This window comes from Xiphias gladius, chromosome 2, assembly GCF_016859285.1.
Source record: "Xiphias gladius isolate SHS-SW01 ecotype Sanya breed wild chromosome 2, ASM1685928v1, whole genome shotgun sequence".
NCBI lineage: Eukaryota > Metazoa > Chordata > Actinopteri > Istiophoriformes > Xiphiidae > Xiphias > Xiphias gladius.
In genome coordinates this window covers 18139155-18150512 of record NC_053401.1, presented here as the reverse complement: position 1 = coordinate 18150512, position 11358 = coordinate 18139155, and the positions used below count along the sequence as shown (strand labels likewise).

The 11358-nt window shown below is 36.4% G+C and overlaps 1 protein-coding gene across 2 annotated transcripts in view; it reads right to left on the bottom strand.

The window, feature by feature from the left end:
* Window positions 1-240: 240 nt before the first annotated feature.
* Window positions 241-11358, bottom strand: part of ttll12 (tubulin tyrosine ligase-like family, member 12) — a 45911-nt gene continuing 34793 nt past the window's right edge. For both annotated transcript variants that reach the window (XM_040146599.1, XM_040146619.1), the window contains one exon: window positions 241-758. In XM_040146599.1, coding sequence (XP_040002533.1) covers window positions 607-758 — 152 coding nt within the window. In that variant the 3' untranslated portion in view covers window positions 241-606. The remainder of the gene's footprint in view (window positions 759-11358) is intronic.

Sequence of the window (11358 nt, the reverse complement as noted above, 5' to 3'; positions counted from 1 at the left end):
GCCTAGAGCATATGTTTATGCACCTAAAGAATGAAAAGAGAGGCTCCGCTCAGTCCAGGACTCACCACAAAAGGTAAATGACTGACACGTGAAGCAACAAAGAAGGAAAGAAAGAATGAACAAAAAGGTGGGTGAAGGGGAGAGGTAACTGTACTCTTTTTTTGTATTTTTACAGCACCACAGATTATTTTACCTGAATGGAAAAGGTATTTGAACCAAGCAGAATCACTTATGATAAAATTCTTGTTTATCCAACAATATTTTTATTGCTTCTCATATATACAGTTGTGTTTTGGTTTCAATCACTGGATTTGTAGTGCTAGAAGTTTTGAGAACAATTTTGTAATCATTTTATTGACATGAAAAAAGGCAACAGGATTCATGAGGAACCAAGCTAAAAAGGCAAACATGTTTCATAGGCTCAAAAAAAAAAAAAAATCAACTGGAAAGTAGATGGCAAAGTGAGAAAATGATATGAACAAACAGATGAACCAGTTACAGATATTGAATGAGAGAGAAGGAAAAGCATTGATAAACGTAAGTGTATGTCTCTAATTATGAAGAAAAAAACTACAAACACACTGTCTAGTGCTGATCTTGAGTTGATTATATAATCCGTATGACCGGGCAGTGCTCGGGCTGATCCAGGAACAGCGTCTGGAACATGTGGTTATAGAAAGATGGGTGGTACTTGCAGGCCCGAGCGCAGTCTGGGCTGAAGTTCAACTCCAAGATCTGAGGCTGCATGACCCGCTCACCTGACCCACAAATAGAACACACACAAATTAGAAAAAAAAAAAAAGGATGATTAGGGTGATTACACAGAACAGAAAAGAGTTACAGGTTTTAGTGTGCCATACAAAGACATCCACAGGTGACAGTACTGTATGTGTGTATATATATTTAATATATATAAATTACAAAAAAAAAAAAAAATACAATATATAAATACTATACAGTATATAGTGAGCATTTCCATCACAAGTTCTGAGAGGCCAAGGATCTTTTGTTTGCACATTGAGGAAAGTCCCTTTGTGTCATTTTCGTGTTATAATTTACAGTTTAATCTTTTAAATCTTTTCTTGCGGTTCAATGTCACACACTAAACCCGATGAGTCTACCCTTGCAAGCATATAATACTTAAAAGGAAAAGTTTGATATTTTGGGAAATACACTTAACAGGGTTACTTATAAGGTAACAGCAAGTTTTTGTTTTTATACTTCAGCTTTTGTGTGGATTAATGTGTTGATTTGTATAATCAGTTTTTCCAGTCTTTATGCTAAGCTAAGCTAACCGACTGTTGGCGGTAACTTAACATTTACAGTATAAACAATTTTGTCTTCTAACTCTCAGCCAGAAAGTGATTAAGCTGATTTTCCCATATTGTTGAGATTTGCTCTCTTATTAATTATAACAATTAAAAAAAACAAAACAATACCATTATAACTCACATGACCTCTCTTGTTTGGCCAGCACAAAGGGCTATCTTCTGTTTTCATAAGTGCTCTCATAGGGCATTATCTTGCTGGAAAAAAGATTTATGGACAATAATTGAAAGCTATACTTCCATTCTTTCCCAAATTCCTACATGCATTAGCAGTAAATTAACAGCAAATAAAGCTCCTTCACACAGTGATTTGCCAGGGGTGTACATCCACAGTAAAGCAGTTTTTCAACCTCTCTCTCAGCCTCCCCTTTTATTTTCTTCACAGAGTTATGTTGGTCACTTTTCTTGTGTACCTCTGTGTTCAACACTATGAATGCCTTTAAGAAGAGGCTTGCCCACACCTGTCTACACAGGATGCGTTCAGACACATTATCGAGTTTAATTCGCCCACGGTTTAGCAGTGATCAGAGCCCAACGCGCAAAATGCAGCTGAAAGACCTTCTGTGTAGACACGCTCTGAGTTGTTAACACTTTTTCCTTCAGCCATAGTTGGATGACACATGGTACGCACTGGTTCTTTTATGACTATACTGACACCTTAAACTCGAGCTTCAGACATAGAGGTTAATCTTATGGTGCTGGCATCATGTAGGGAGAAACAGGGACACTCCACCACTAGCTTTAGCAACATTGTAATTCATGTTGACACCAATAATGTGAGGGTGGAGCAGTCTGTTATCACAAAAGAAAGCCTAGCCAACTTAACTCAACTCAGCTTTATTTATATAGTGCCTTTTGTATAAATATGCAGCCCCAGGTGCTTCACATAGCCAGATAAAACAATAAAATGTTAAAAGAAATAGGACGCCTCAGTTTGCCAGAAAGATGAGTGGCATTGATTAATTGTCTCTGGTCCCTCAACCATGTGGGGTAATGATGAGGTGTACAATAGGCTTACTTCACTGAATGCTTGCTGGCTCATCACTGTAGTGAGCAGGGTTTTGGTTGTGTTGATATCTGGCCTTTTTTCTGGGGCCATCTGGCCTGCTGATAGCAGACGGCCTTCATCCTACTGGTATAGCTGCTGCTACTTTATTGAGGAGTGTAGACAGGAATTTAAGTCAGGTTTGACAGTAGGATCTTAGCGTTTGGCAGGTCGCAGGTGATTATAGAGGCTGCTAGGTTTGTGGGTATTGTGGTTTTGGAGTCCACTAATGTAATTACTATGAGAACAGACTGATCTAGAACATTGAGACTGTCTCTCTCCCCTGCCGTATTACTCACAAACTCCCTAATATGTGGATCACAGAGGCTTTATTATAGTGTACCACAAAACACCTGATAAAATTCTTCCAAAACAACATTCTTAAGGTAATCACATTTCTATCTCCACACTACTGTGTGTGCAGACCACCAACATCTTCCACTAAAAATACAAGATTTCTTATTCCAATTCATACATCTACTACTAGCTCTACAGATTGGCGAATTACTGAAAACTCCAGCCCAACAAATTTGGTTTTATAGGACTTCTGGTTATGACAGAGTGCTGAGTAGTAGTGGTTATTCCTGCACTGTAGCTAATCCTATTGATTAATACTATTTAATCAATCCTATTGATTAATACTATTTAATCATCCCAAGCAACGTCAAAAGTTTCACAACTTGCCGAGAAAAGGAGTCAAGGACAAACATAAGACAACTGAAGAGCTCGTTAATGAAGAAAAGTGTCAGGATCTGACTTCGAAGACAGAAGCACTGCCGGCCTTGCAGAGGCAGGTATTACTGATAATACTGAAAACATGGATAACTGTGGAAATCATAAAGGCTATACAGTCATTCAAACAGGATTTTCGTACTGAAATGGATGGTGTGCTGGCAGCAATTAAGAGTGCCCAATCTGGTATTAAAAAATGCAGCTGTTGCATTGCCGAGGCAGAGCAGCACATATCTACAGCTAAGGACTTGATTTACAAGCTGCTAGGTTTTTTGGAAAAACTTGAAAAGAAGGCATAACTTTTTGCCACCAAAGTAGAAGACTTAAGAGTGCAGGAGCTGGCACTACAAGGTACATATATTATACTCAGTATAGCTGAGAAAGAAGAAGGCTCTGACCCCTGTTCTTACATGGAGAAATGGATTGAGGACAACCTGAATATACTGTCTCCTGTTATGGAGAGGGCTCACTGGATAATGAACCCAAAACCAAACTCCGCTCTGAGAGTATTTATTGTGAAATGCCTGAACTACAAAGAGAGAGTGCATCCTTAGAGCTGTGAGAGAAAAGATAGAGTGATGTAAAAAAAAACAAAAAAAACAATAAAATAGGACTTCTACGGGATCTGTGAGCAGATGTTTTACAAAGACAATATGACGGTGTGAGGAAAAACCTGTGGGACAGGAGAATCCATAAAATCCATATCATTTTTCCCAGCCAGGCTGCTGCTGACCAATAGAGAGCACAAAACTGTCTTTGAAACACCAGCAGGGACAAATACATCGGGGAGCTGGGAGAACCGGTATCTGGAGATTAGTAGGAGAAAACCTATTTTGAAGTTATGGTCACTACTAGTCTATAATATTAATGACATGGCAGATTCTGTTTGTAGACTCTATGCTTAGCTGACTGAAGAGACTTGAGATTGACACATACCTTACTCCTGATATATTTTATGTTTGAGTCATGTTACAAAAATATAAAATATAAATAATTTGTTAATGGCTAAAATAGTTCAAGAGTTATATTGTCTTCATACATACATTATTATGGAAACAATGTGGTTTTTGTTTAAAACAAAAAACAATGTGAAGGAGATTTAAAGAAAATACAGAAGAATGGTTCCTCATAATGGTGTGGACCTGTTCCAAATACTAGATGGAAGATGTTTAATAAGGGTTAGGAGTCGTCTGTGTATTCAAATTGGTTATTTTCAGGTTTGGATTGATGAAATCTCTCCCTGTTTATTATGGTACCCATTTTATTTGTTGACCTTAATGCCTTTTCATCCTATCTTCCACAACAATTTAGTAAACTTAAAGGAACTAATTAAAAAAGGGAAAATGTGAACCACTATGAAAAACACAAGAAATAATGGCAGATATCTTAGTTGAATGTATTTCATGGAAATGCAGAGGCCTACATAAACCTATCAAAGTAAAGCAGGTTATGAGTAGGGTAAAAAAGCTAAAAGCCAAGATAGTGTTCTTACAGGAAACACACCTATTGGCTAATGAGACATTTAGGATAAAACAGAGGTGGCCTGGACAGGTTCTTTCAGTTTCCTACTCCACTAATTCTAGAGGTGTAATGACATTCATAAACTAGTCTATTCCATTCCCAATGGTAGATTTTTAAATCATACAAGGTTGTCTTCTCTCTGCAGTTTTAATTTATTTAATATATATGGACCAAACAATGATTATGTTAATTTTTATAACAATATATTTCTGAAAATTTATACATTGCCAAGCAAGCACATTATCACTGGGGATTTTAATTGTGTCATGGATTCAAGCAAAAGATAGATCTATTTGGGGGGGGGGGGGTAAAACTCACACAAAATCTAGGAAAGCATTACTTTATAAAAGAACCACTTAATAGATATATGGGTACACCTGAACCCATCAAAGAAAGAATTTTCCTGTTATTCTAGTACCTACAAAAGTTATTCTAGAACAGATTACTTTGTTGTGTTAGCAAAACTCCTCTCTAATATTGGAGGCTGCCATTACAACAGCATATTCATCTCAGACCATGCAGCTGTATTTATGGTTTATTTCGAGCCAAAGTTGATATGTCAATCCCCTAATTGGATTAATACAAATAAATACAAATATTGCTGCGTAAAAAATAAAATGGATGCAGGGCTCAAAGTTTCTAAATTTTTTAGGAGAACAAACAAACAAACACGACATTACCCAGACTTAGAGATTTGGAATCCAAAATCAAAGGGCTTGAGAACAAGAATTTTCAGGAAGAGCAGAATAAATATGAAATCTCCAAGCAATTATTATTATTTAGAACTATGTACATTGAGTTAACATCTGATAAAGCTGCCGCAAATTTAATTTTAAAGACTCAAACAACTTATTACAATCAAGGATAAAAGCCTAGCAGACTCCTTGCGTGGTGCATCTAGCTACAGCAGAGAGGGCAATTACTAATATTGAGGAAGCCAACAGGAATATTATAGTTAATCTGTTGGAAATTAATATAGCATTTAAAAATTTCAATGAAAACCTCTGCAATTCCAAGTACACTATCAGAGTTGAAATCCAGGCGGAATTTCTAAACAAACTTAACATTCCCAAGATTTCTGAGGAAAGTAAGAAAACTCTGGATAGGAAACTAAGCATAGCTGAGATATCAGAAGCCATAGGTGCATTGAAGGCTGGAAAAACAGAAGGGTGGAATGGTCTCCCTAATGATTTATATAAACATTTTAAAGATAAATTGATGACTCCTCTTCATGAGATGTATTTGGAAACTTACTTTAATGGTTATGTGTCTGCTTTAATGAGAGAGGCTTTGATTAGCCTGCTTCCAATACCTGGTAGACTAATACTGAAAGTGAGAATATGCATCCTATAAGTCCAATAAATACAGATACAAATATCCTTAGTAAAATCTTGACAAAAAGGCTGGAGGTATACTTTCATGTATAGTTGTGGATGATCAAAGTGGGTTTATAAATGGAGAAAATGATTCCATAATGTAAGACACCGACTCAATATCCTATAGAACCAAAAGGGAGAAATGGATATGTCTCTTCTCTCGCTGGCTGCAAATAAGGCCTTTGGTAGGGTTGAGTGGACCTATCTTTTTTGACGTTATAGCTCAGTTTGGATTTGGACACCCTTTTTGTAACTGGATTAAATTATCACATCTCAACCTGAGATCAACCAAACAGCTGAGGTACTAACAAATGAGGTGGTGTCTGACCCCTTAAATATCACATAATAATATCAAAATATCTAGGAGCACAAACTGCTCATCCTTTAGTGCTTAATATGGTTTATACTTTGTATGAGGTAAAAAAAATAAAATAAAAAAATAAAAAAATAAAGAATATATCTAACTCCTTGTCCAAAATGATCCAATTTGGGGCAATGTTTAATTTAAACCAGGCATGCTGGATTCTCGTTTCCAGCTATGGGCAAAGAAAGGGCTAGGGAAAATATCTGAGCTTTATAAAGAAGAGGTTCTAATGACTTTTGAGGACATCTATCTAATATTTAACATCCCAAGGAAACATTTCTTTAAATTTTTGAAATTGAGAAGTCATATCTCTTCTATGCAAAACCAATAATTGGTCACTTTGGCACATTCATCCTTAGAAGAAATTATTACCAAGGATTGCAATAGTTTGATTTAATTAATATACAACTGGCATGCATCTGGTTCTAATGAAACCTCAGTATCCAAACATGATGCACGGAGGGCAGATTTAAAAGAGGACATTTTAAATAATAATTGGTACATAGCCAGTGAGGAGGCTCCGACACAAAGAGCCAACACTAATTTAAAGCTACTTCAATATAACTGGTTATGACTCCTGTCATATTACATAAATATAACAGTAATATACCTGACATGTTTTTAAATTTAATGGGGCTCAAGGAACATTCATACATTGTATTTGGGAGTGTGACAAAATCAAGATATTCTGAATGGAAGTGATCAATAAAATCATGATCATTTTGTTTGTGCATATTCCACTAGACTCCAAGACGACATTGCGATACTTGTATCCAACAGACCTCAATTTGAGAACCAAAGAATAGAAAATTATTGATTTTGGTATATTGTAGGAAAAATAAATAATAGCTTTTAACTGGAAGAAAACGGTCGCACCTACATTTGGTGCTTGGATCAAGAATATGGCGCAGTGTATGTCAATGGAGAGAATGACTTATATCTTGAAAAAGAAAACAAGTGTTTACGAGAGAATCTGAAAACAATTTAATGATTCTATAAAATATGGAGATATAGGAAAACTCAGGACAAGAAACTTAAAGAATCAAAGATGTGGTAAACCCCAGAAGGGGATGGTTTTGTTTGTAAAAGCTGAAGTAAAAACTTGCAGTGTTAATATATTGCATAACACTGCTGATGTCTGTATAGTGAAATATCAATGACAGTGTTAAAAAAAAAAAGGCTTTAGAAATATCAGATTATTATCTACTAAAGCCTTACTGATAATTTGATTCTTGATCATAATCAGGATATCACTGGTTTATGTGAAACATGGTGTAAACTAAATGTTTTCTTACCAGTAAATGAAGCTTCCCTACCAATATATAACAAGTATACCAATGCCCATAGTGCTTGGGCTACTTAATGAAGTTGGGGCGTTGCCTTAATCTAATCTTCAATTTAACCGTCAAACTGGATATTACTTTTAACTCTTTTGAGGCTTTTGTATTAAAACCATCTCCATCAGATATAAATTGCTTTGTTCAGGGCAACAGACTCCAACCACTCCACCTTGTACTCTACAGACCACCTTGCCCTTACTCACATTTTTAGAACAATTTGGAGACTTTATCTCAGACCTTGTTACTCACTCTAATGAGATTCTCATTATAGGTGACTTCAATACTCACCTGAATAAGGCTTCTGATCCTCTAAGTAAAGCCTTTCTGACATTTATTGATACTTTTGGTTTCACTAAGTTTGTGTATGAACCTACTCACTGCATTGGTATAACGCTTCTTGACCTGATTCTATCCTGTGGGATAGTCATTTTTCTTATCTGACTGTCTCCTCTATGACATCCGTTATGTCAGATCACTTCCTTAATTAAATTTGAAGCGATACTACCCTGTCTGTGTAACATTATTGCTGATGTATTTACCACTTAACACATTACTGGTGGTCCTGGATTCTTTCCTGCAGCGACAGGCCCTGTTGAAAATTGTACCAATGCCTTAAACACAGCTCTGTCTAGTCTCCTTAATTCAGCTGCACCTCTTAGTACCAAAAACAAAGAGGTCTACACCCTGGTTTATGTAAGAAACACATGCCCTTAAGCAGGCCTGCAGGAGATTGGAGCGCAAAGGGTAAAAATCTAAACTGAAAGTCTTATACCTCCAATGGTATGTGTGTAGTGAGTTACAAGTGCACTCTGTCCGCTCCTAGATCAGTATATATCTTTCGCTTAATCAGTAACAATAAAGACAATCCCAGATTACTTCATGAGACTGTAGCCAAATGTACTCAATCGCAGCCATCTCTTAGATGCTCGCCCTCTACAATTGATGATTTCTTAGACTTTTTCTGCAGTTTAATAGATGAGATTTGATGCAAAATTAGTTCCTCGTCTCTGACTTTTTTTTTGCAGAACCAGTTGAGCATTATGCTGAATTCCACATAGTCTCTGTTTTAAACAAATTTTTGGACTATATCTATCAAATCATTGTCTAAGTTGATGTTGGCTTAGAAACCTACTACCTACCCTCCTTGAACCTCGCAGCTAAACTTTCCAAAGATCTTTCGCCAGTTTTGGGACCTACAATCCTAAATATTGTCGATTTATCATTTAAAACTGGCATCTTCCTCACTAGCTTTAAAATTGCTGTGGTTAAACCTTTACTTAAGCAACGTAACCTTCAATGAGTCTCTTAATAATTACTGACCAGTCTCTAACCTTCCATTCTTTTCAAATGTACTAGAAAGAGTCGTGTCTCAGCGGCTTTCAGCCCCCAAATAATAATAATAATACATCAATATTTTCTGATGTGAAATGTGAAGTGGGGCTATGTTCTTGGCCCACTGCTTTTCTCTCTTGATATTTCACTTCTTGGCCAAATTATACACAGTCATGGAATTAATTTCAAATGTAGTGAAGACACCCCTCTTTCTGTTGAATTAACGGTACAATTTCCTCATTGGAGGTGGTGGCCCCCTAAGGTGCAAATCTGAATAAAAGTAATTTTTGCTTCACTCTGTTACACCCTGAGAGGCTGCTCAGATAAGACAGCTGCCAGGTGCCAATCATAAATCATAAATTCCAAAGTGACATATAATGGTACTTTCTTCTTGCTCAGTACATTTTTGAAATAACATGAATATAGTAATCCAGTTAATATTACTCAGCCAATGTTTTTATGACTATTGGTTCAAACTTCCAGGGTTGTGTGATATACAATAACCGAGTTATGAAATGCAAAAATTTAATGCAATGTTTAATGTGTGACTATACTGGTACCCAGTGACCCTGGATAGGTATGTCTCTGTGACCCTTTGAACTGGGCTGTAGACTGTTTTGTATTGTGTTGTTAATCAAACTACTGATTTATTAGCAGTTTTGAAAATTATCTTGACAGTTAACTAGTCCTGCATACTGTACCATTCTGAATAATCCTTTGATATGCTGTAATATGATCTCTATTCAAACCATATGCTTTTCTAAATGTATGCAGTATTATGAAATGTAATCTACGTAAGACACTGTTACATACAGTTTTTGTTTAGAATCATTGTTGACTGACCATGGTGATAAGTGAAGTGTGTGGTCTTTGCGTGAAAAAAAAAATTCCAAATCAACCCCCATTTGTAGCTCAATACCAATCTAATTGAGCCTAAGCTTTTTTATTTTTGCATTTCAGTAAGTCTCGCTATGATGGTATTTAGGAAGTTTTGTCATCTGGCCAATGAGATTACTTTCAAAACTATTTAACAAGTCTAGTTAAGGAAAGGCAATTTAGCAGAGCTCTTTCTGATTACAACCAAAACGGACCAAGAAACAGCAGAGACTGCATGTTCCAACAATTTCTGCCTACTTGCAAAAGTCACCATCAGCCCTCAGCTCTGCTCCACCAATGCTGGATTGAGATCAGTTGATCATCTGAGCAACCCTGCTAACTCATTCTCGATGCTTTGGCAACCATTGCATATTGAGGAGCGTCAACTCGCTGAGAAAGCCGCCAATAAGCCGGCACAAACTCAACCAAACCGGGTACAACTGAAAGGGGTCCAGCTCCAAGACAATGCAGCAAAAGTAGGCAAAACTTCACTTCTGCTGTCTGTTTTAAGAGTTTATGTTGGATAGTGCTATGAATTATTAATTTTAAGTCCTCGAGAAATATTCCTTCCCCTAGCATTCCGCCATTCTCTGGTATTTCTGAATCCCACACTTCAATTCCCTATGGCCAAATCAAACGGACCGTGTCATTTTGTCATTCAATTTTATTAATCTGTTAAGGCACAAAATCCTTATCTTTCAGTTATATCATAATCATGATATGATAAAGGTAATCATTGATGCGGTATGGTAACCTGTATTAACAATGTTTTTTTTATGCACTGGTCAATTTTGAGATTTTGGGGTATTTTGTTTGCATAACATATCTTCTTTCAGACTATTGGAAAGGAAATGTTCAAAATACACATTTGGGTGTTTATTTTACTACAATTTGTCTATTTACATCTGTAGATTTCTCCTAAATTCACCAAAAGTTAGCATTCTAACGCAACATGCAGTACCATGATTGTTATGTGCACCATGTCATCACAGGTATTGTAAATCGCTCTCTCTACTGCACAATGTTATTTTGGGTCCAATAATGGTAATTTCCTTTGCATCAGATATTGTGTCTGTAAAGAGTGGTTTTCAAAAAATGTATGGAATTTTACAAAACATATCTTTAAAGGCTGTTTTCTCAAAATGAGTTTTCTCTCATACTCAAATCTTCTCTTAATTAGCACTTATATCCACCAAACTTTCCACTTTTATTCTTATCTATATTCTGAAGGTTCGTCAAGCTTAAGCATAATGGAGTGGTAGCACAAATAGACAAGAGTCCTAGTCAGCAGACTGACTTGGTAATATTATACAGCAATGTCTGTCTAAACTTTGATAACAGTAGTCTCCATAAGCTTCACACCAGAGTAAGTTAGGCTGTAGGTGCAGAAACCCAGTGTATTGAACTGAGCAACTATGTGTAAGAGAAAGATTGTGTTATTTCT